General features: G+C 40.5%; 1 protein-coding gene across 3 annotated transcripts in view; it reads left to right on the top strand.

The window, feature by feature from the left end:
* Positions 1 to 313: 313 nt before the first annotated feature.
* USP24 (ubiquitin specific peptidase 24) overlaps positions 314 to 26016 on the top strand; it is a 138638-nt gene continuing 112935 nt past the window's right edge. For 2 of the 3 annotated variants that reach the window (XM_044238323.1, XM_044238322.1), the window contains exon 1: positions 1468 to 1849. In XM_044238323.1, the coding sequence (XP_044094258.1) occupies positions 1529 to 1849 (321 nt within the window). In that variant the 5' untranslated portion in view covers positions 1468 to 1528. Of the gene's footprint in view, positions 330 to 1467; positions 1850 to 26016 lie in introns of those variants that run through there. The other variant, XM_044238324.1, reaches the window with a different exon arrangement.

Below are 26016 nucleotides of genomic sequence, written 5' to 3'. Positions count from 1 at the left end.
AAAAAAGAAAGAAAGAAAGAAAGAAAGAAAGAAAAAAGGCATCAGGATCTTGGGATATGGTGGGGGAAGAACCTAGAAGCATGAATTAAAGGAAATTCAAGGGTGAAAATAGCAAGGGCCAGGGCTTGGATGGCAGAGTCAAGGAAACTGGACGCAGCCCCCAGGTGTTAATGTTAAAGGTGGAAAGAGAAAGCAAAGCAAGCAGGCCTCAAAGGGAAGAGGAATGCTTAAAGGGGGTCCTCCCGTAAAGGGCAGAAATCGAGTGGGTAGGATTCTCGCTCAAAGGGCAGAAACAGAATCCTGAGCCAAACGATGATGCGGCAGTGTGGGTAGGTGGGTCAGCACCCGGAGGGGAGCAGAGGTCCAAGGCTTCCTGAGGCGTCTCTGGCTGGCGTGTGATGCAGTCTGGGTTTTTCCGAGGTTTTCATAGAGAGCGCTGGGATTTAGAGTGTAGGTTGTAAAAACACGTTTCAGACGCCCAGGGTTTTTCACTGTTAAGAGTTTGGTAGCGTTCGGTCATGTTTGGTGGGTGCGGGTGGCCAGTGACAGACGGAACATTCAGGGAGGGCTGGGAATCCATTTCAGCTGGGCTGGGGTGATTTCCGTGGCACGTGGAGGGATCTGGGTCGGGATCCGTGGGGGTGATTTTCGGTCCGGGTGGGTCCATGCGCCGGGTGTGGGCAGGGATTGAGGTGGGCGTTGGGGTGTATTTCAGGCAGCGCGGCGGGCGAATTTCCGTGGGCTTGGGTGAATTTCCTTCGGGACCGCGGCGTGTTTCAGGCCGCGCTGGAGGCGAGGTGCAGCCGCGACCCAATGAATTCCACCCGGGATGGGGTGCGGGCGGGGGCGAGGCAGGCGTGGAGAGAAGTCCGGCGGGGCCTCTGAGCAGCTTCGGGGTGCGAGGCGGGGGGAACAGCCGTCAGGGCTGGGCCGGACCGACGGCCTGGGGACTTCAGGGACGTTCCTCGCAGCGAGCCGCAGTCGGCCCCCTCCCGTCCCGCTCTCAGGGGAACCTGTTGCTGGAGAAATGGGCGGGCGGTGGCGACGGCCGAGGACCCTCCCTCGCCTCCGCCCGGGTGTCTGGGCGGCCCTTTCACCCTAGAGGCGCTCTGCCGCGCGGCCCCTCCCTTTGCTGTCTAAGTGGAAAAAAAAAAGTCACCCCTCCACCCCCCACCCGCGCCCGTCCTCGGCGAGCCTGGGGCAGCCCGGGCCGCTTCCGGGAGCGGAGGCGCGGCCCCGCGGGCCGGAGGAGGCGGAGGCGGAGGCGCAGGCGGAGGAGGAGGCCAACATGGCGGCGCGCAGGGCTGGGCCGGGCCGCCGCCGCGCCTGAGCTCCCCACCGCCCTCGCTCGGCTCGCGGCGTCCACGCCCGCGCCCAGCCTGGCCCGGCGGCTGCGGAGCGCGCAGGCCGGCAGCGCAGGGGCCCGCTCGGGCGCGGGGGCTGCGCGGAGGGAGCGGCGCGCGGTCCGCCAGGCCCGGGAGCCGCAGCTTCGCCGCCCGCCGGCCGGCGCGGCCCGGAGGCCCGAGCCATGGAATCGGAGGAGGAGCAGCACATGACCACGCTGCTGTGCATGGGCTTCTCGGACCCCGCTACCATCCGCAAGGCCCTGCGCCTGGCCAAGAACGACATCAACGAGGCCGTGGCGCTGCTCACCAACGAGCGGCCGGGCCTCGACTACGGCGGCTACGAGCCCATGGACAGCGGCAGCGGCCCCAGCCCCGGGCCCGGCGGGGGCTCTCGGGGCGACGGCAGCGGCGACAGCGGCGGCGGCCCCTCCCGCGGCGGGAGCACCGGGGGCGGCGGCGGCTTCGACCCCCCGCCCGCCTACCACGAGGTGGTGGACGCCGAGGTGAGGAGGGCGACCGTGACCCCGCAGGAGAGGCCACTGGCCGGAATTCCATGGGCAGGGGGACACACCCCACTGGGCTGGGAGTGCGGAGGGCGTGTGAGGCGGGGGCTGGCTTGGAGGCCGAGAGAATGAATGGAGCCCCGGACGCGGCGAGGGCGGAGGTCACCAGGCCGGGGTCAAGTGGGGAGAGGGACCCCTAGGGGACGGGCTGAATGGGCGTTAGGGACGCGGGGCAGGGCTGCGCGGCGGGGGTGGGGAGGGGTTTCGTGGGCTTCGGGCTAAGCACGCCGCAGGGCCGGTAGATCGGGGATGGGAAGGAGGATCCAAGACTAGTACCTGGGATGGGCGAGAAGTGACGCGTTAGCCTGGAGTGTGTGGTGGCGAGGACGCGTGTATCAGGGGTCAGAAATGGGGTACTAGAAGGCTAGGTTAGGGTCGCCGGTTTCCTTAGCACCGGCTTTCAGTGAAGGAGTGGGGGAGGCACGAGTTTTCGAGTCAGGGAAGAAGTGGGATGGGCTAGTGCCCTTTGCTAGGGTCAGGGGAGAACTGCTGGGGTTAGGAATGGGGTTTGGGTTTTAGTCAAGGGCCAGAAAGAGGAGATTGAACAGGGTCTAAAAATGAAGAGGACTGGGCCGGACCGAGGGTGACAGTAATTGATACAAGGTGGGGGAGGGGGTTACCTGCAATAAGGTCTGGTTTGGGAGGACTGATGTTAATAGGGCCAGGTGGGATTTGGACCGAGTTGGTTAGAGGTCTGAGGCCAGGTCAGGAACAGGCGCTGAGGAGGCCTGGCATTGGAGGATGAAGCTGGGACCAGGTCGAGGTAGGGGGAGTACTGGTCATAGGCAAGGTCGGAAATGAGAGAAAACTAGAGGTGAAAAGGGATTGCGGTCATACTGAGGGTGCAGGGTGGGAGAGAAATGGGAGGAGTGCAGGAATCTGTTAAGGAGAAAGGGCCATCTAGGCAAATGGCTCTGAGCACAGATCTCAAGTCTGGGTGGAGAAAATAAGGCCTCTTTGGGATGTGAGCAAAGAAATGGGGAAGAAAACCGACTTTAACCAATTTCAGAAAGGATCAGCCAAAAACACCAGGGCCTGTGACATAATTGCTTTGCAGAAAAATGGCAGCTCATGTCAAGAATTTTGGTCAGATTCCTTGGGTAGTGCATTTTGGGTGGACAAGTAGAGCAGCTTGGTTTTCTGATAGCAGAAGAGCTCAGATTAGTGGGCTTTGTGTTTTTAAATAGAGATATGAGTTGGGATAATTCTTAAGCTAAGCCTTCTGAAAGAATTTTTACTAAATTGTCTTCTATCCTTCTAATAATGTGCTTTTGCAGCAGTCACTTGGGCTGAAGTAGCTTGGAAATGAAGGTAGCATGTCAAAAAACAAAACAAAAACAAACAAACAAACAAAAAAACTGTTTCTTCACAAGATTTCTTAGGTTCCCAGACTTCCACACACTTTATTGATTGCCCTGAGTTACCCTGTAACTCTGGTCTTTCATTGACCAGCGTATGAAAGTAAAGATTGATGTTATTTCTCATTTGGGACAGCAGTCCCACATAATTAAGGAACTATACTTAAGTCACTTTAAGAAATGAGCTTCTATGGGGCACCTAGGTGGCTCAGTGGGTTAAAGCCTCTGCCTTTGGCCCAGGTCATGAGGGATCGAACCCCACATCGGGCTCTGCTCGGCAGGGAGCCTGCTCTCTCCTCTCTCTGACTGCCTCTCTGTTTGTCAAATAAATAAATAAAATCTTTAAAAAAAAAAAATAAAGAAATGAGCTTCTCTTTGCAAGTCCCCTTCACTCCTCTACTTGCTCATTCCACTTTTGACCCAGTTTTGAAATCAAGAAAACCGTTGCTTTCTCTGAAGGTATTGATGTAACTGTGAAATTCAGTGTATCCTCATTTTGCAAGAAATTTGTATTTTTTCCTTTGGTCACACCTTTTCATTGCCTATAATTGAAAAATCAAATTAAATAATGCTTGGTGGTACTCCCAACATTAACTACTGCCTGTAGATTTAAGCACATAGAAATGGGCCTGGCTTCTTTTCACATGAACGACAGGCGGAAGAATTTGCTTTCAGGTAAAATCCAGAGAATCTGTTCTTTTGGAAGAATTACGTCAAGTTTTCATTTCCTCTTGACCTGTGGATTTGGCCTGGGGGGGCTGCACCAATTTTTTTTGAGAGCCCAGAAGGTGCTGGTGGCTGAGGCTGGTTTACCCAGAAGCATACGGGCAGGCTACAGGCAAACACTTTACTGGCACGCAGGAGCCTAGTGAGAACATTTAACCAATTTCTGCTTGTACTTTACAGATCTCCTGCCTGCCACCTGTGCACCTCACTGGTTGGTGAGACATTGTCTTGCTGTAGACATTGGGAAACGGAGGCTTTTTGATTCTGGGAAATAGGACAGGGTGCTAATTGTTGTTGAGCATCTCCAGTATGTTAGGTGCTTTATATATTCTTTGAACCCTCGTGAAATTGTTCATAACATCACTGCTTTAGAGCTAAGATTCATGGGTGGCAGTCTGGATTTGAACCTGAGCTCTTTGACTTTAAGGACAGTGTGCTTTTTACTCTGCTGTACTCATGGTTTTAGGATCAGATTCATTTGAGAATAAGAAGGAAAAATAAAGAGGGGGAAAAAGACAATTTTGAGGTTGCTGAACAAGTTAAGGAATAATATGGCAAGCATTTAAGTCATGGCATTTAGGAGTAGAATGATGGGTGGAATGAAAGAATTAGATCTTTAAAGAGGAAGGCTTTAGAAATGAGTAATTCGTTCAGCTCCTTTGTTTAAGCAGGCAGCCTGGCAGGGCCCAAAGGGGAAGTGACTTGTCCCCACAGAGCCAGTTAATGGAAGAAATGGGACTAGAACCCAGGCCTTCTCCCTGCATGGCCCATGAACTTTCTCTGTCCCAGCTATACCCTTCAGTTGAAGAAGGGTCAGGATGTAGCAGTGGGTTAATGGGGAGGAAGAAAAGGGAACGTAACAAGCCAGGGGAAGTTTGTCAGCTTTGATATAATCTACCTGTTTTATTTCTTTAAAAATGAGTACCTGATTTTAAATTATATAAAGTTATTTTTGATGCATAGGAAATTTTGGGTTTAGTGTCCTCTTCAAAACATTTGGGAATGTACAGATTAAAATACAAATGTTAAAAAAGAGAAAATGACTCCATTTATATTTGTCATTTGGGGACAGGCAGTAAACATTCAGTGCCTTCCATGTCCCCAAGGGGGTGGGAGTAGAGTAGTGAACGTGAAGGTTACATTCTAGTGCCTCTCAAGGCAAGCCTCTCATTTTACAAGAAGTGACTTCCCAAGGTCATGTATTTAGTTAGGTAAATCAGTTTAGTAATTTGGGTGCATGCTGTAATTAGGATTTGGTTTAAAAATTAAAATTTCAAAAACAAAAGTAGTTAACTTCTGATTCAGAAAAAGGAAGAATGCAGATATAAAACACTGAGATCTCTAAGGGGGGGGGGATCCCCCAAAACACCCACATTTCTAACAGAACACACAAAACTGCTTTGAAAGCCACCTTTTCAGTATCCTCCAGTTAAGATATTGCTAGGTATTGGTTTGCACAAGTTGTGTTTGGTCGTTACTACTGTTGTTGGATAACTGTAATTCATGGTCTCAGTGTCTGGAAGGCACTTTGAGAAGCTATCCAGTTTAGATTTTGAATAGCACTACTTCAAAACCCCTCTAAGGCAGATAAGAGTTTGTACTGTTATTTGGGAGAATGAAATCTCACAGCTGCTCTAGATAACTTATCCAGATGTTCAATGCCTCACTCAGAATTCTTCACTGTTTCCTACCCTGCTGGCCACTGCTAAGGCCATACCTACTGGTTCTATCCATCACAGAACTAGAAGAATCCGTCTTTTAAGCAGTGTGATCCTGTTCAGAGGATCAGAAATCAGTCAGGTGCTGTTGTGGGCATCTTAACACAGTTTAACGATTATGTAATAAAACTTATTTATTACTGTCTTATTTTTTAGAAAATACTGAAATAGATTTTTTTTTTGGTGAGGAGATTTCACTTGACTGCTAGAAATACCTTTTTAAGCTGTTTAGTTCTGTAATAATTAATCTTCCTACAAGTGGTTTAATACCATGATCTAACAAATATGGGGAATTTTTGTTTTGTTCCCACTTTAATGTGGACTTCCTTCTTGAGGTATTTTGTTAGAAATAGTTCCAAGATTTCATTGTCTTTTTTTTTTTCTAGAGCCCCAAACTTGGTCCTGCTCTAATATAGCTAAATCACATTAATTTGCACTATTTTAACTTACCTCATTTCTCCTCTTTCTTTCCTTTGATAGTATGTGGTAATTATAAATGAATTAAAATTTTGGTATCAGTACTTATATTCAAGTTTATATTAAAATTCATGTTCTTTTTTACCTGAAATATAACAATCCTCATACATTTGAGTGTGGAGTAAATATCAAATAAATAAACTTTAGTAATTATTAGTGATTTGAACACATGACCTTACAAATCATGGCTTCCTATGATTTAATAAATTAAAGAAAAAAGAATCCATGTAAAGGTTTTAAATTAAAAGTAAAATAATTCCAAAAAATAAGTTGAAAGTAATAAAATAAAAAATAGGGAATCTACAAGGTTAATTAATTAGCATAGCCTAATTTTTACAATAGGAATTTCTTTATAATCTAGTATACGAATCTCCCTTGAGAATTAGGCCTGTGAGTTCATCTAACAGTTGATTTCGTACCTTGTAATTACCTGGCCATATGCTGTTAGAATGAGTGTAATTTGGCATGAAGGAAATACCTTTTGCATGTTGGTGAGTACAGTTCTAGTGAAATCGTAGTAGGTAGTGACAGTTTTATACACCATAGTAATGCTGTTAGCTTAAAATCAGTTGCAACTTTAGAAAAGTAAATTTTTTAATGTTTTAACAATTTGAAGAAGGGATTTCCATTTGAGTATAACTTAAATAGCAGACATCAGTGTATTACTTACTTTTGTACTTACTGGCCAAGTATCATGTAACATTGATTTTATTGGAAACCGAGTGTGAAGATGAAAAATTTTCACTTCTAATGAGAACCGTGGTGTTTAGGAAGATTTAGCCAGATAATACTTTTTATGTCTGGAGTTCAGTTTTCCAGGAATTTTTTCCTATTTGGAACACCAGAGAGAAGTAAACACATAAATACGTAAGAGTGAACCATTTCAAAACATGCGCACATTTTTAGTGTAGTCACTGCATGTGTTTCACTTATTTATTGTTTTAGCTTGTTTTTTTCCCCTGTAGTTCAGATAAATTTTAATGTTATGTTTCCTATCAAACTAGAAGTGGCAGATTAGAAGGGTTTTGTAGCAGTCCCAACATGAGGTGATGAGCATTTAGAAAGCACGTTTGACAGTAGTGAGAAGTGACAAGCAGCAGCTCAGTGGTAAAGGAGGGGACAGGAAAACTTTCAGAGGGGACTCAGGCAAAGCAGGCCAGCCAGTGTATATGGGGCCATATGAGACAGTTCTGTGTCCTTCACGACCCTGGAGGACAGCGGGTTTTCATGATGCTGCATCCATGAAAAGATTCCAGTATGCCCTGTTTAAGAGCAGTCAGGAATGTGTGGTACAGTTTAGCAAGGTTTTAGTTTTTGAACAGAATAAAAGAAGGTTCGGTGCATAAAGAGGTAAGCTTGAGGTACCTGGGAAATTCAGACACGAAGGGCATTTCAGTTTAAGGATTCTGGATTGCTCAGGCATGGCTAAGAAAGTTGTGCTTTGTTTTCAGAAGAGTTAATGTTCTATCTCACCTTCCTTCTGGGGAGTTTTAGTTTCTTTTTTAGGTTTGTAATTCTCATTCTCATTATCATAGGAATTTTTATTAGTATTGGAACATTTTTTTAAGTCACAATTGATTTATGAACATTATTTGTTAATTAGCAATTTGTAGGAGGCATCATTTATTGTTTATTGTTGATAATCTCTATGGTGAGTTTTTAGCCAAGTGTTTTGTGCCCTTTTTGTTTTTATGATAGGTTTATGAGTTCCCTATCTCCAACAGTGGAAAACCCAGCTTCCATCATTGGTGGCTTATATTTTTTTATTCGTGTGTGTGTGTGTGTGTGTGTGTGTGTGTGTGTGTAAGGGAAGTGGAATCTACTTGTTTACCAGTTAACTTTCAGCTGGGTCATGGAACATATAACCATAGATTTGGTTTATTTTTGTTTGTTCTGAAGAGAAGAGCTCAATGCAATTAAGTCAAAGTTTTATCCTGATAACCTTTCCAGAAATGGAAATGCTTCAGCCACAATGCAGAGGTCTGTGGAATCTTTTCCCAGGACTGAGTTGAAGATTTGATTTTCCTCTTACAGATAAATAATATCTTAGGTGCCCCCCAAAGTCTTCTCACTTCTGAAGATGAGCTTCCTTGTTTCAGCCCCCAGTTTGCTTTCCTGTGGTATCTCAGTTATTTGTGTTATGAAATTCAATTGACACTATTTGAGATGCTTTCACTGAAGTTTATGCTGTTTATGTTAGGAATATTTTATTTAAAAAAAACACAACTTAGTAAACAGCATGGTACATTTTTTTCATCAGTAGGCTTCCAAAATGATTTCTGAAATTAAAATCTTTTTCAGAAGGACTTATTGGTCAGACATTCTGTTGCCAAAGACTTTTCAGTTTCTGCTTTTTGTGCTTTTAGAATCTAGCTTTTTATAAACAGGTCAATTTTTAAAACATTTTTTTGCTTTTTTCCCTTCTTTTCATTTCTCACCTCTGTATTGTCAATTTTGGTGGAAAATTGAATTGTTTTCTGAAACCTGTTGTTGGAAATCCACAGTGAAGCATTTTGGTAACAATTTGTAATATATTTCAGATCTTAGAAAATATGAACGAATTCTACACTGCAAATGGCAATGTCATCTTGCAGTTGTTTAATTTATTCTGGATTCTTTCTTTTTTTATAGAACAACCTCTTAATTCTGACCTAAATATCACTCCCACCCCTTCTGTCTATCCCCACTGTTACTGCTCTGGCTTTGTTCATGTTCCTTTTTTACCTTTTCTCCGTGCCATTCACTGACACCAGAATGATCTCTCTACAGTGAAGATTCTACTCACAGGATAACCTTGCTCAAAAATTTTTGGTGCTTCCTTATTTTCTATAGGTAAAACCCAAACTTCTTTTCTCTCAAGGTCTCCATACTTACCCGTCTGGTCTTATCTCCTGACTTCCAGTTTCATGCTTTGCCTTGCAGTTCAGAGGCCGTCTCTTGACCCACTGTCACCCCCAAACCCTAGTTTCCGTCTGCTTGCCTAACACCAATTCATTCTTCAAGGTGAGCTCCAAAGCCGTATTTCCCTAAGTTCAAAGTAGAGCGGTGATCATATTTTACTTAAAAAAGACGTGTTTACCTTATACGTATCTGTCTTTCCATTAGGCTTGAGGAATAGGATTCTTTTTATCTCTGTGATTCTGACACCCCTGATTGGATAGAGAGTCAACTGAATGAATGGATGGAAAGAGAATTTTAAATGAAATAAGAAGTCAAATGACATTTGGAAGAGTATTGTGCCAGCGGTTTGGAAGGTGGTATATTTTGTTCAGGCTTCTCTTGCCTGCTAACTTTTATCATTGGGCAAGTCAGGTTGTCTCCCTGAGCCTCAGTTTTCCCATCTATAAAATGGAGGTCTCGGACTATACCTGTGGTTATTTTTTTTCATTCATTCATTGACTTCTTTGAGAGATTAAAAGCTATGTGGCCTCTCAGTAAATATACACACTTAATTTTTAAAGTAAGCTGGTGCTTAAGTATTAATACTATTATTTTTGGGTGATGGGACCACAGGTGATTCTCTTTCTATTCTTTCATTTTTAATGAACTTCTAAAAAGTATATAAACTTTATTTTAAAAGACCAGCAAAACTATGGTGTTCATTAAAATGAAAGTAGCTTTTTTAAAAAAAAGGAATAAAGTATTTCACAAGTCCTAGACTCCAAAATTATTTTTTAAACTTTGCTATTGAGAAAAATTAAATACTAAAATGATTTAATTTGTGTTTTAACTAGCCAAAATATAGAAAAAAAGGATACTGCTTCCTAGTATATCACTGGGAACAATTTTCTTTTAATCTAGAATTCATATTTGACTATCTGCTTGTTAGATGGTTTCCATTTATTTCTAGTTATAAGAAAACTGTGATCTAGGAGATGTGGTTCAGTAGGACTTTCCACATTTGGGTCAGAGGTTAAGCTTTGATGGAGTTTTTGTGTAGTTGCTTTTCTGCATTCTCTCCTCTGCCTTGGAGTATCTCAGAACATTTTGCCCTGTTAATTGGTTCTAGCATATTCTTCTGGATGACTCCAGTGTATTTTAATTGGCCTTTGGATTACCCTCAAATATAGTCACAAGTCTGGGACTGTATTTGGAAAACAGCTGTCTTTAGAGCAGAGGGGTTTTGTTTGTTTTGCTTTGCCAAAGGTATGGACTAGAGGTACACATCTGGCCACCACAGCCTTCCCTTGTCACCTCTGTTTCCTGTGACTGAAGCAGTGTTACTCAGGGTTGTTGGGCTCTTGGTAGGCTCCAGACCCAGTCCTCATCTGTTGTTTCCAAAAAGCAGTCCACCCACTTGACTCTTTCTGTCATTTGTATATGCTGAATGTAGAGTACTCTCTCATGTCTTTTTGCACATTTTAAGAGGGTGGAATGGCTATTTCTTGTATTCTTATTAAATGGAAAATCATTAAGGAGTTCTGAGAATAAAAACTTTAGATTTATATGAAATAATGATTCGTTCAAATTCCAGTGGTAAAAACAGATGTTAAACTAAAAATGTTAGAGCAACAGAACGGTTTTTATCCCATTTAATAAAAATAGCCATTCTTTCAGTAGGTTTTAATTGAGCACCAATTGTGTGCTAGGCACTGAGCTAAGTGTTGGGAGTGTAATGGTGAGCCAGTCACATGTAGTACCTTCTCTACTATAGTTCAAGGCTGGTAGATTTCTTGTGCTCTAAGTGGAATAAATTGTGATGTTCTATTTCAGAAACTGGAGTCCTTGAAGAGTAGTGAGTTAAATATGAAAGAACTGACATCTATCAAAAGCATTTGAATAGTGCCTCAAGAATTTTTTGTGATGTAATTTGATTTATAGTGGTATCCATTGCTAGGAAACCAAGTGGTATTTTTCTCAAGTGATACTTCTTTAGCGCTATGGAATGTACTGAGTTTGTGTTTATTTACTTGTTGGGTTTTTAATATTAGTAGTTGATGTTTCTCTCAACTAGTGTCTCTTCTGAGAATAGCTCTGATTATTTCAGTTAAATGCTGTTACTTTTTGTCCTGAAATTATGAGTGTATATGTTTTTCCCAGAAACGAGAAATTAGGAACTGGTCTGATTTCAAGCTAAACATCCCTTGTGATTGTCAATAATATAAAAGAAGCCATTTTAAAGCTAGAGCAATGTGTTTGGTTTTAGAAAGACTTAATGATGGCAGAAATAGCATTATCTGTATAATGAAAACTTGTCTAGGATTAGTAAAATAAGGAATCCTTAGTTTGTTATTAGTATTTTAGGTTTTGTGGTCAGTTTTACGCTGGAGTGGACTGTCTTTGCTAAAATAATACTTAAAAAAGTAGTAATTTTCATTTTGTAAGATTTACTCTTCATGGTGTTTGCTTCATTTCAAATATTTTGGTGAAATAGTAAAAACTATTTCATTAGTTTGTACATCATCTTTGTTTTTGAGAAAATGGCAGTTATCTATTGAGCAGTTGGTACTATCAGTGTTGAAATTATGCCAGACCCCACCAAAAATGTGTGTGTGTGTGTGTTTGTGCGCGCGCATGTGCATGCACGTTCATGCATGTACGTAGTGTGTATGTATGTGTGTGCGTGTGTGTGTGTGTGTGTGTATACTTTGTACCATAAAAGCAATTGGTTCATGTTCTGTGTGCAGATATACTGACATCTGTAGAGAACAGCAAGTGGGTCCTATTTGCTATTCATTACTTTGACATTTTTATGGTGAGAATATAAAACATATCTGTGGTAGAGAAATTCCAAGCATTTGTTAAGGGAGGATCAAAGATGGGAAGATCAATGCAGAATTATCAGAGATTCAAGGGTTCACCCAGTTCATATCATAATATGGGAGACTAGTATCAAGAATTCTTAGCAAGATACACTTTATAAAACAGAAAAATTATCTGTAGAGCTATTTCCTGCCTTCCCCTCTCCCTATTCCAAGCAACAGAACTGAAAGTTGTAAATTTAAGTATTAAAATGAAAGATTTGTTCAGAGCTGGAAGGGACCATAGGGATCTTGTGTTAAAAAGCTTGTCAGTTTAGGGATGAGGACCTTGACCTTGGATCATTAGCAAAGTCAGGAAGGGAGCCTAGCTTTCCCCCCTCGAGGTGTGTTTTGTGTTCTTTACCATGCTTTGGGACATGAGGAAGGCTGACTGCAGGTCTTTGATATATCCTTCCTTATAAACTCACTGTATTTGAATCACTACTATTTCCTCTGTTAGATACTAGTTTGGGTTAAGTGGGCAGAGTTGACGTTTAATCCACTTTTCCCTCTCAGACTTTTTTTTTTTCTCTAAGATTTTATTTATTTATTTGACAAACAGAGATCATAAGTAGGCAGAGAGGCAGGCAGAGGTGGGGGGGGATGCAGGCTCCCCACCGAGCAGAGAGCCCGATGTGGGGCTCAATCCCAGGACCCTGAGACCATGACTTGAGCAGAAAGCAGAGGCCTTAACCCACTGAACCACCCAGGTGCCCCCTCTCAAACTTTTTATCTTGTTTTCTCTTTCAGCATTTTTTTTTTTTTATGTCTGTGGCTACTGATGTTTCTAGAAGGTGGTAAGTGTTGAGGAAGGAAAGGCTGAGCAAGTGCTGTCACTTGTGAAGGTGTGTGTCTGTCTACTTGGCATCCTTGCACAGCTGACAAGGATTAGTGAACTCCTGAGTCTACCCACAGTTGCACCCATGCATTGGGTACTTAAAAAATAAGCATAATAGGGGCGCCTGGGTGGCTCAGTTGGTTAGGCAACTGCCTTCGGCTCAGGTCTTGATCCCAGGGTTCTATGATTGAGCCCCACATTGGGCGCCCTGCTCAGTGGGGACCCTCCTTCTCCCTTTCCCTCTGCTGCTCTGCCTGCTTGAGCTCTCTCGCTCTGTCAAATAAATAAATAAAAATCTTTAAAAAAAATAAGCGTAATAGTCAATATGCAAATCTCTTGAAATAGTATACTGCCTAATTTGTCTTTTTTTAAGTGTGTATCTTTTACTTAAAATTTTTTTCTCTATCATACAGTGTTTATTATAAATATCAACTGGGATGTATTACACACTTGTAGATTTGAAATTAAATGTTCTGAATGATAAATTGGAGAGGTATTAATATGCTAAAAATGTAAGTTTTCCTTAGATGATATATTTTAATGAACACAGAAATAAAACACGATCTATATTGATTAACTCTTTACAGAAGAACTTTAAACAAATGAGACTTAAAATATTTCAAGATTTGTTTTTTGTTTTTTGGTTTTTTTTTTAATGACTCCTTGCCTCTGCACATGTCTTTTCTCCTACCCAGCATGTCCTCCTTGTCCCTCTTTCCCCTTCTCTTGCTGTATTGGACTATGAGAGTTAGTCCACAGTGCTGCCTATGTGACATCCACATGATCCCTGCACTTGATCCTTCCTCTACAAAGTAGATTTCACACGGGCTCCTGGTTGACAGAGATAGGTAATGAACACCGTCCTTATTTCAGTCCAGCTAGTCCTGGGGCACTCTCAATTGCTAACCTACCATATGCACTTTTGATCAAGTCTGCTAATGGTTTGCTAGTAGGGCTTGATATCTTCCATTATTTTTCTTCCACTTACTCTTCTGTTCTTCCGAGTTAAAAGTCCCTCCTTAATTTTGAATAGAGACTTACATTCTCCTGCCACAGCATTTATCTGTTATGTTGGAATTATTCATCTACTTGTCAGCCAGACTGAACTGTGGGTCTTTTGAGGACAGGGTCTGATCTTCTGCATTTCCTATGAAGTTCAGGGTAACCCTTGACATAGGAGATGCTAAATTAAATGAAAGAATCTGATCTGGAAAATATGGAGTTTGCATCACCATTCTGGCACACATTTTCCTTCATTCAAGCATATCACATAACCTCTGAAAGCTAATCTTGCCTAAAATAACCTCCTCCATAGCTTAAAGGCTATGCTAATACCAACGTTTTGATAATCCTAGGGCAGATTTCTGTTGAGGTATTTACCTTGTTTTACAGTTTGTGGAAAGGAACTTTTTTTTGAACTGTTGCCAGTAGTTCAAACAGGCACCTTGTTGGACACAACACATGAAATTGGAACTTTGGTATTCAGTACCACTCCCTGTGCTTTATAAATTGTTCTATAGCTCACAAAGAAAAATACCGCACACAGGAAAAAACATGATGGCTGCTAAAAGAAACAGACTTTTTTTTAGCCTTAGGTACGACTGTTCGCCAGTCTGTTTTTAGATAGTTTTGTTGCATGGCTTTGTTGAGCTCTACTTCAGTAAGGAGAAGATTATTGCAGAGATTGTCATTTTTGGAGAAGAAAGGGAAAACATGCTCTCAGTAGAATTAAAACAGGAAACTGATTTTTATTGTTAGTTTTTGTTTCAGCTTGTCCTATTTATTGGTTTCATTTATCACTATAATAATAATGATGTTACTATTAATCTAAGCAAGTTTATTTTGAAAGAAAGCTATTAAGATGTTGTTCGTTTTTTACCCCACTTTTCTCAGCCAGTGGCGGTGGTGGGGGGAGCGGTAATGTGCAGAGGGGAAGTAGGAGGAGGAAAGAAACAGTAGTATGAGAACCATTTGTTTAACACCGAACAAATATTTATTGAATGCCTTTGGCTCTAGTCTGGCCTCTGATGGCGAAAACACAGTTCCTGCTTTTAAGGAGTTGACAGCCTATTGCAGTGGTTTTGAATGGTGGGTAAGGATGGCCAGCACCGGATCAGAATCAGTTGGTTTGCTTTTTCAGAATAGCTTATCCCCAGCAGAACCTCCAGCTATCTCAGGAGATTCTGCCAGAGTAGGGAGTATTAGGTAAGAGTACTTAATAAAGTGTTAGAAAAGGTACATGTTCTGAGGTCAGCTACAAATCCAATGTAGATATAACTTGATTTGTATATTAGCTATGTTTTTCCCAAGTTTTTCATCTTGAACAGTTTCCAGCCTACAGAAGCAACAGTACAACCAACACTTGTGTACCCTTCACTTTGATTCAACATTTGCAAATATTTTGTCACATTTGCTTTAGCTCTGCTCTCTCTCAAGGCACATATACATACACAGCTGCACATACACATGCACACACACATACACACACGCGCATGCTTACACTTTTTTCCCCCTGAACCTTTTGATGATAAGTTATAAACGTCCTGACACTTGACTCCTAAATACTTCAGTATGGATCCCCTAAGGACAAAGACACTCTCCTACAGAACCACAATACCATTATCTCAGCAAGGGAATTTAACAGTGATATATTCATATTCTCCATTATTTAGATCATATTTAGATTTCTCCACTTGGACCAAAAATATCCTTTGTAGACATTTTAAAATATAACCCAGGATTGAATCAAAGATAATGCATCTCATTTAGTGATTATGTCCCTTTAATGTCGATTCTAGAATGGACTTTGTATCTTTTTAGCCTTTTGAGACTGACATTTTTAAAAAGAGCCCAATGCTTGTATTGTATTTTTTAAAGATTTTATAATTGAGAAATACACCAGGAAGTTTTATCATTATCTATTAAGGTAATAAGGAAAACTGAACAAAAGCATTAACTTCTTCCATGACATAATTTGTTCCTCTTTAGTATGACTGTACTTTTCATCATCTTTATTCTGACTTTTATAGAATTTTAGCAATTTTAGAGCCAGAAGGGATCTTGGATCTATAGGTAAAGTGTTTTCATTTTACAGATGGAACTGAAGTATGGAGATACCAAGTCTCACCTAAGAATGTGGTCTCAAAATGTTAAAAGCCCCTGGTCACTTGGACATACTTAGGCAGAGGCTCTGGGATTTTCTGGGGATGTAGAAGAGCATTAGGTATCAGATAAATGTTTAGACATTGAAAGTAGGATGGAGACAGGATGTAGCTCCTGTCAATTGAGTAACATGATCAAACTGGGATGCCAAACCTGTAAGCTGATAAAGCCTAACACACCTCAATGTCTGATGTTTGGAAATAGCGGCAGGCTCTTCAGTTATGCTGCACTCTGTCTTGGGTGGCAGACCCTTGCACACACAGTTCTCTGTGCCTAGAATTTCTTCCCCTTCTCTCTTACTTCATAAGGATTTTTTTTTAAAGATTTAATTTATCCATTTGACAGACAGAGATCGCAAGTAGGCAGGGAAGCAGGCTCCCTGAGGAGCAGAGAGCCCAATGCGGGCCTCAATCCCAGGACCCTGAGATCATGACCTGAGCCAAAGGCAGAGGCTTTGACCCACTGAGCCATCCAGGTGCCCCATCTTCACAAAGCTTTATTAGGTGCTTAACATCCATCCATTCATCAGAATTTATTGAGCCCCTACTCTGTGTCAGGAACTGTTGGAGATAACGCAACAAACAAAACAAAACTTCTGCCCCGGTGAAGTTTATATTCTAGGTTTGGGGAGGCAGACAACAAACAGGGTAACTAAGTAAAGCATGGGCCATCAGATGGTAAGTGCTATGGAGAAAAATAAAGCAGAAGGTGGCAGGGCGAGCGTGCTGGACTGGGGCTGGCTGGGTATGGCTTGGCCCTCTTAAAAGTCCGTCACTCAGAGAAGGCTTCACTGATGAGGGCGTACTGGAGCAGAGACCTGAAGGGGGTAAGGGAGCAGGCTTTGTGCTTGTCCGAGGGGAAAACACTCCCAAGTCAGAGCTCAGCAAACTTGTTCTATATAGGGCCAGATGGTCAGTATTTGAGGCTCTGCAGGCCATACTGTCTCTGTTGCAGCTCCCCAGCTCCACTATTGGAGTGCGAAAGCAGCCATGCACGACATAAACCAGCAAGAGGGTCTCTGCACTGATATAACCTTATTTACGGAACGAGAGAGTGGACAGAACTTTGCCATCTCCTGCTAAGCACAGGGAACATCTAATGCAAATGCCCTGGTGGGCAGCATGGCTGGGGTGCTCGTGGAGGCAGCAGGCAGGCCGTGTATCTAGAACTCAGGAAGAAGGGAAGAGCAGGAGATGAAGTCAGAGCTGAAGGAGAGGGCAGATCCTCATGAGGGCCTCAGAGGCAACCGTGATGATGCCTTTTTGTCAGAATGAGGAAGGCAAGCCTTGAGGGTTCCAAACAGGAAGACCTCATATTGTGGGAAAGATCCAGAGTTTGTCATTGAACTTATTAATTTAAGATGCTTATTAAATATCCTAGTGGAGGTATCAAAGAGGGAGTTGGATGGGTGCTTGGAGTCAAGGGAAGATGACTATACTGGAGCTAAACTGTGAAAACCTTCAGCTTAGAGATGGTATGTTCATCATTAGACTAGGCGCCCGCATGGCTCAGTAGGTTAAAAGCCTTTGCCTTCTGCTCGGGTCATGATCTCAGGGTCCTGGGATCAAGCCCCGCATCAGGCTCTCTGCTCATTGGGGAGCCTGCTTCCCCCTCTCTCTCTCTGCCTCTCTGCCTACTTGTAATCTCTCTCTGTCAAATAAATAAAATCTTTTTAAAAAAAAAATCATTAGGGACGCCTGGGTGGCGCAGTTGGTTAAACGACTGCCTCCGGCTCAGGGCGTGATCCTGGAGTCCCGGGATCGAGTCCCACATCAGGCTCCCAGCTCCATGGGGAGTCTGCTTCTCCCTCTGACCTTCTCCTCGCTCATGCTCTCTCTCACTGTCTCTCTCTCTCAAATAAATAAAATAAAATCTTAAAAAAAAAAATAAAATAAAAGTTTAAAAAAAAAAATCATTAGACTGAGGGCACCTAGGTGTCTCAGTCAGTGAAGCTTCTCTTTGTTTCTGTGCAGGTCATGATCTCAGCATGGTAAGATTGAACCCCACATTGGGCTTCATGCTCAACAGGGTGTCTGCTTGAGATTCTTCTCCTCTGCCCCTCCTCCTGCTTGTGCATACATGTGTTTCCCCCCCCAAGGGAATAAATAAATCTTAAAAAAAAAATTTACAATAAAACCATTAGACTATGCATTCTCAAAAGGGCTAGTAGCACTCCAAAGGAGGCTCTTGAGGAGTGAAAAAAAATCTTAACTGTTAGAGTGGTTTGCTCCAAATCTCAAACCTACCCATCACAATTTTATTCTTCAGTATTTAATTAACAGAGATGGGATGATTGGGGGAAAAGTGTTGAAAAAACTTCTCAAAGAGTGATAATGAAAACAAGGTTGAGAACCACCATGGGCACAGTTGAAAATCCACAGGTAACTTTTGATTAGCCCAAATTTCACTCCTAATATCCTTTTGACCTTAACTAATAACTTAAACAGTTGATTAACACATATTTTGCATGTCATCTGTGTTATATACTATATTTTTACAACCAAATAAGCTAAGGAGGAGATGTTATTTCAAATCATAAGGAAGAGAAAACACATTGACAGTACTTAACTGTATTTTTCAAAGTGGACCCATGCAGTTCAGACCTGTGTTGTTCAAGGTTCAAGTATATAAGATGACAGCTTCTTGTGAAAACCTTGTTTCTGAATAATCTAAATACATGAATAACCAAGAGTATGAAAGGAAGGGACCATGAGAAATGTCACCTTTTGTAGAAAAGTTAGGAAATTTTCTTCTGCTTATAGCAGAATGAACTTGAATTCTAAGAAAAACAATTTGCAATAATTTCAGTAACTAATACAGTGTATTAGTAACTTGGGGACTGCCTACACACTTGCCTATCATCTCTCTTTTTCCGGGAAACCGTATTTTAGGAATCATTTTCTCTAGTCTGAAATAACAAAAGGAATATCAGATCTGCACATCACTGTCTCTGAATTACTTTGAAAAATATTTAATAAGTAAGACTGACAATCTCAAGATTAGTGAATATTATAAATTCATGACTTGGAAGAGCACCTGGGTGGCCCAGTCAGTTAAGCTTCTGCCTTTTGGCTCAGGTGGTGATCTCAGGGTTCTGGGGTGGAGCCCCGCATCCCATCAGCTCTCTGCTCAGCAGGGAGTCTGCTTCTCCCTCTTCCCCTCACCTCGCTCTCATACTCTCTTTCTTTTTCTCTCTTTCTCTCTCACATAAATACAGTCTTATAAAAAATCAATTCATGGGGCACCTGGGTGGCTCAGGGGGTTAAGCCTCTGCCTTCAGCTCAGGTCATGATCTCAAGGTCCTGGGATCAAGCCCCGCATCGGGCTCTCTGCTCAGCGGGAAGCCTGTTCCTCCTCTCTCTCTGCCTGCCTCTCTGCCTCCTTGTGATCTCTCTCCTCTCTCTCTGTCAGATGATTAAATAAAATCTTTAAAAAACAAATTCATGACTTGGAATCAGATGTTCATGTTTTCATGTTTTTCCTTAACTACTCGACATATATGATGCAATTTGTTTATTTTAGATAATCTGTTTTTAGAAATCAATGGAGAACAGTTTGACATCTTCGTTTTTCTGTACATTAATCAGAAATATAGACACTGAAAAAAAGAAATGTAGACACTCTTCTGAGTACATTGTTGGCTAATAAAATAGCTCAGTAATTGAATTTAGTAGTAAAAGAAACTTGATGCAGCGTTGCCAAACACCCTCTCTTTAAGTTGAATAATTTTCTTTATCTGTCTTCGTTGAGTCAGTGGGCAGATAGGAGTTTATCTCTAAACAGGCTATGCCAACTTGAGTAGGTTTTGCTTTCTTTGAACAAAGAAGACTTAAATTTTAATAATACATCCATGTTGAGTTCAAGATTAAAACTTGAAGGTAGTTTTCTAAAATAAATATTAAACTCTGTTATTAACTTAAAAGCTTGTGCAGTGCTTATTTTAAAGCTCATTTGCAAGGGTTAATAAGTTACATTGTTTTTTGTACTCAGCCACCAACTAAGGTAGTGCCTATATTTACGTTGGTTTATCTGCAGTTTTCAAACGGGCAAGTTTCTTTTTTTTTTCTTTTTTTTTTTTAAAGGTGCTATCTTTTTTTTTCCCAATTTATTTATTTTCAGAAAAACAGTATTTATTATTTTTTCACCACACCCAGTGCTCCATGCAAGCTGTGCCCTCTATAATACCCACCACCTGGTACCCCAACCTCCCACCCCCCCGCCACTTCAAACCCCTCAGATTGTTTTTCAGAGTCCATAGTCTCTCATGGTTCACCTCCCCTTCCAATTTACCCAAAAGCACATACCCTCCCCAATGTCCATAACCCTACCCCTCTTCTCCCAACCCCCCTCCCCCCAGCAACCCACAGTTTGTTTCGTGAGATTAAGAGTCACTTATGATTTGTCTCCTTCCCTATCCCATCTTGTTTCATGGATTCTTCTCCTACCCACTTAAGAAACTGGCAAGTTTCTGGATATGGGTAGTGACATGTATGAACATACCTAATTGTAAATATAAAAGGAAAAATATTTTTGTCAGAATAACCTACTTGTTCAGTCTAAAGATCTCCTTTAAAGATCTAAACTGTGGAGGTAGATTTATACTATATAGTGACAGCATTTGGCAATACTGTGGAAAGCTTTATAACTCTACTTCCAACTCTCTAAGTTGGAAATACTTTACTGAGTATTAAATTGCCCTTTTAAGCAAGTAAATAGTAGATAGTAAGCCTTATTCTGAACAGTGTGCCAGTAGATGAAATTGTCATCATGACTTTGAATCCCTAGCAGGTTTATAGCACTATGAAGTATTATGGAAGTTACAGAGGCTTTGTTTAATATTTTCATTTGTATTTTGGGGCGTAAGTAAGATTATTTAGGAATAGGCTAAATTATGTATCTAGCAATGTTAATTGTTTTTATTTTAGTCCTAAACTGGCCTATTCAGAAACCATAATTTAACAATATGAACTCATCTATTATATTTCTTAGGTGATGAAATAAAAACACAAGATTCAGTGTTACTAGAAAATTTTCAGGTTAAAAGTGACATTCAGGAATCGTTTGCAAGTTCATTTCTCTATTTATTGCCTGGTGACAGAATCGTGCGTGTCTAACAAATGCTGAATTTATGTATTATAGAACATCTTTTAAAATTTTAAATGAAATTGATGGAATATCATAGTAAAGACATTACTTCAAGTGGTCAAAAAGGCTGAGTACTGAGGTTTTATTAATATGCTTGAAAACTAATACTGGTTTTGAAATAATACTCTCTGTAAGCCTCTATCTAGAATATAGTCCCCCTTAAACTTCTTCAGCTGCGTACACATCCCTCCCCAGTGCACACGCGTGCACAACATCCACGGGCTAGCTTGGATGCCCCCTCCCTGCTCTGCATTCATGTTTCCTGCTCTTTAAAGACAAGAGTTGTATCTTTATCTGTGTCTCCAATGCTGAGCACCTTGCCTGGAACTTACCAAGTTTATGATAAATGCATTTCTAACCCATTTAGAACCAGTAAACATGAATGATTACTTGAGAGTCATTTGGATTTGGCATCTGATGAGGAATTAGTGTATTACATTCCTTAGTTCTTATTAAAAACCCAATACCATATTTCCGTTGGGAGCTGTGTTGCAATAGGACAGTTCTGAGCTGCTTTGCATGTGTTCTCTTGCTCAATACGTAATTTTTGCCAAGGACAGGCTCTACTCAAAGTGATGACTCAAAATATTAAACCAACTTGAAAATGGGTTCATGTCACTATTTCCTCCTCTCTTAAGATTCAAAGGTGTTGGTTGGCAGCAACCTCCTCAAAATGTAATTCTGCTCTGTATCATTCATTAACTCTACTGTACATCACGCCTGTTCTCTTTCTTTCAAGATCAAGAATGTTAAGTGCTTAGGATGCAACATGAGACTTTTTGCCTCTTAGATCTCAGATATATTGTTTTTTAAATTGCTGTTTTCAAACTGTCAAATGGGCCTGTGTATCATTTTTATTATAGATCGTTAGGTACAACTCTGTTTTGAAGTTCTTAGATATATTTATATACTTATTCATGTTTAGTGACCATAATCATTAATTCCTTCTTGTTAACCAGCTTTTTAAAATAACAGCCTTATTGAGTCACAATTCACATACCATAAAGCTCACCCTTTTAAAATATGCATTCACAGTTTTGCAGCCATCACCTCTCCTTTAGAATATTTTAATTGCCCCCCCGAAAAAGCCTTATGTCCAGTAAAAGCCTCTCCTTTTCTCCCTCCTCCCATCCTCTGGCAACCACTAATCTACTTCCTGTGTCTGCGGATTTGTCTGTTATAGACATTCATATAAACAGAATCATATAGTATGTGGCCTTTTGGTCTGGCTTCAACTTATTGTAATGTTTTTTGGATGTCATTCATGTTGTAGCATGCTATCAGTATTTCATCTATTTTTAGGGCTAAAAATATTCCATTTTATGGATATACTACATTTATTCATTCGTTCGTTTCAGTGATATTTGTGTTTTTACTGCTTTTCATGTACAAGTTTTTGTGTGGACACACATTTCATCTCTCTAGGGTATATCTAGTAAATGTATCAATGGGTACAGTTGCTGTGTCATATGGTAACTGCAATTAACTTTTGAGGAATTGACAACAGTCTTGCAAAGTGGCTGCACCATTTTATATTCCAACCACCAATGTAGGAGGGTTCCAGTTTTTCCACATTCTCACTAATACCTACTTATCTTCTTAATTTTAGTCATTCTAATGTATGTGAAGGTAGTATCTTTAGGGTTTGATTTGCATATCCCTGAGGACCAGTTAATACTGAGCATCTTTTCATGTACTAATTAAAGGCCACTTAGATCTTACATCTTCTTTGGAGAAATGGCTGTTCAGATCATTTTTTGGTTTGTTTGTTTATTTTAAGTAGGCTGCATGCCCAGCTTGGACCCCGGGGGGGGGGGGGCTCGAATTTAGCACCCTGAGATCCAGACCTGAGCTGAGATCGAGTCAGATGCTTAACTTACTGAGCCTTTCAGCACCCCAGTTTGTCCGTTTTTTTATTGAGGTGTTTATTGTTGAGTTGTAATAGTTCTTACTTATTTGTTTGTTTTAAAAGATTTTATTTAATAAGAGCTCTTTTTTAGATAAAAATTTTTTATCAGATATGAAAGTTGCAAATATTTTCTCCCATTCTGTGATTGATTATCTTTTCACTCTCCTAATGATGTCCTTTGATGCATAAAAAGTTTTTAGTTTGGTGGAATTCAGCATTTATATATTTTTTCTTTTGACATTGTGTTTTTGGTGAAATCTAAGAAATAATTGCCCAATCCACAGTCACGTAGATTTATTCCTGTGTTACATTTTTAGTTAATTTGTGTATGAGGAAGGGGTCAAGTTTCATTCTTTTGCTTGTGTGTATTCAGTTCATCCTGCACTATTTGTTGAAAAGGCTAACCTTCATTGAATTGTTTTTATGCCTTTGCCAAAGATTCATCAAATTTTATTGTCATCCTTGTTGAAAATCAGTTGACCGCAAATATAAGGGTTTTGTATTTTTTGAAATCTCAAATCAGTTCCATTGAACTGTATGTTTATCTTTATGCCAGTACTGGATTATCTTGATTACTACAGCTTTGTAGTACATTTTAAAACTGAGAAGTATAGACCCTCAAATTTTATTTTTCTTTTTCAAGATTATTTTGGCTGTTCAGGGTTTTTCACATTTCTTTGTGAGTTTTAGAGTCAGCTTGTCAATTTTTGCAAAGAAGACAATGGGAATTTTGATGCTTATTGTTTTGAATCTATAGACTAATTTGGGAATTATTGCTGTCTTAACAATATTAGCTTCCAATCCATGAATATGGGATGTCTTTCCATTTATTTAGGTCTTCTTTAATTTCTTTGCTGTATTATGTGTTTTCAGTGTATGAGTGTTGTACTTCCTAAGTATTTTATTCTTTTTGATGTTATAAATGGAATTTTCTTAATTTTATTGTAGGATTATTATTAGTGTATAGAAATACAATTGAATTTTACATATTGATATTGTATTCTTCACCTGCAACCTTGATGAACTCATTTATTAGTTCCGGAAGGTTGTTTTGTTTTTTGATGTATTCCTTAGGATTTTCTGCGTATAACATTGTTTCATCAATGAATGTAAATAGTTTCATTCTTCCTTTTCAGTATGAATGAAGGCCTTTATTTCTTATTTTGCCTAAGAGCTCTGGCCAGATACTCCAGTACAGTGTTGAATGATGGAAGCTGTGAGAATAGGAATCTTTTTCTTGACTTCAGAGGAGTGCATTCAGTCTTTGACAATTAAGTATGATGTTAATTATAGACTTTCTTAGAAGCCTTTTATCAGGTTGAAGAAATTCCCTTTTTGTTGAATTTTTTTTTTAAGATTTTATTTATTTATTTGTCAGAGAGAGAGGGAGAGAGAGTGAGCACAGGCAGACAGAATGGCAGGCAGAGGCAGAGGGAGAAGCAGGCTCCCTGCGGAGCAAGGACCTCGATGTGGGACTCGATCCCAGGATGCTGAGATCATGACCTGAGCGGAAGGCAGCTGCTTAACCAACTGAGCCACCCAGGTGTCCCTGTTGAATTTTTTTTTTTATCATGAAAAAGTGTTGGATTTTGTGAATATTTTTTCTGAATCTGTTGAGATGATCATGTGTTTTTATTTTTTATTCTGCTAGGTAGTGTATTGATTGATTTTTGTATTCTAAACGAACCTTGCATGCCTGGGATAATCATACTTCCTCACATGTATAATCCTTTTTATATACTGCTGGGTTTGGTTTGCTAGTTTATTATGAAGGATTTTTGTATTTATATTCATGGGGATATTGATCTGTCCATGTATTTTTTTAAACTGTGGTAAAATATACCTAACTTAAATTTACCATTTTAACCATTTTCAAGTATAGTTCTGTGGCAGTAAGTACATTCCATTGTTCTATGACCATCACACCATCCATCTCCAGAATTTTTTCATCTTCCTAAACTGAAACTATATATTCAGTAAACAGTAACTTCATATTCTCCCTTGCCTCCAGCCCTTGGCAACCACCATTCTATTTTCTGTTCTATGAATATGACTACTCTTGTTACTTCATATACATGGAAACATACAGTATTTGTACTTTTGTGACTGGCTTATTTCATTTAGCACCAGTGTCTTCAGGGTTCATGCAGGGTTGTAGCATGTATGAGAATTTCCTTCTTTTTAAAGACTGAATATACTACTGCGTGTAAATACCACATTTAGTTTATCCATTCATTCATCAAGCATCTATCATTGTGAAGTATCTTTGCCTGGTTTTAATATCAGAGTTACACTGACCTCGTAAAATAAATTGGTAAGTGTTCTCTCCTTTTTTTGGGGGGATGGGGAAGAGTGTGAAGGATTGATGTTTTTTTTTTTTTTTTAAATTTTTTTTTTTAAGGTTTTATTTTATTTATTTGAGAGAGACAGTGAGAGAGAGAATGAGCGAGGAGAAGGTCAGAGAGCGAAGCAGACTCCCCATGGAGCTGGGAGCCTGATGTGGGACTCGATCCCGGGACTCCAGGATCACGCCCTGAGCCGGAGGCAGTCGTTTAACCAACTGCACCACCCAGGCGTCCCTGAAGGATTGATGTTAATTCTTCTTTAAGAGTTTGGTTACAATTGATCTGTAATGGCTTCTAGCCCTGGCCTTTTCTCTGTGGGAAGCTTTTGATTACAAAGCACTCCATTTACTTGGTATAGGTCTTTTGAGATTTTGTTTCTTCTTGGGTCAGTTTTGGTGGTTTATGTCCTTCTAGGAATATATCCATTTCATGTATATTATCTAATTTGTTGGCATATAATCATCAGTAGTATTCTTTACAGTTGTTTTTATCTTTGTAAGGTCAGTGTTGATATCCCCTCTTTTGTTCCTGATTTTTGTAATTTGAATCTTCTCTCTTTCTTGGTTAGTCTGGCTAAAAATTTCTCCTTTTTGTTGAACTTTTTAAAGAACCAACTTTTGGTTTTAATGTCTCTATTATTTTTTCTTTTCTTTCATTTGTTTCCACTCTAATCTTTATTATTTTTTTC

This window comes from Neovison vison, chromosome 2, assembly GCF_020171115.1.
Source record: "Neovison vison isolate M4711 chromosome 2, ASM_NN_V1, whole genome shotgun sequence".
NCBI classification, from domain to species: Eukaryota; Metazoa; Chordata; class Mammalia; order Carnivora; family Mustelidae; genus Neogale; species Neogale vison.
This window is presented reverse-complemented; position numbering and strand designations above follow the sequence as displayed.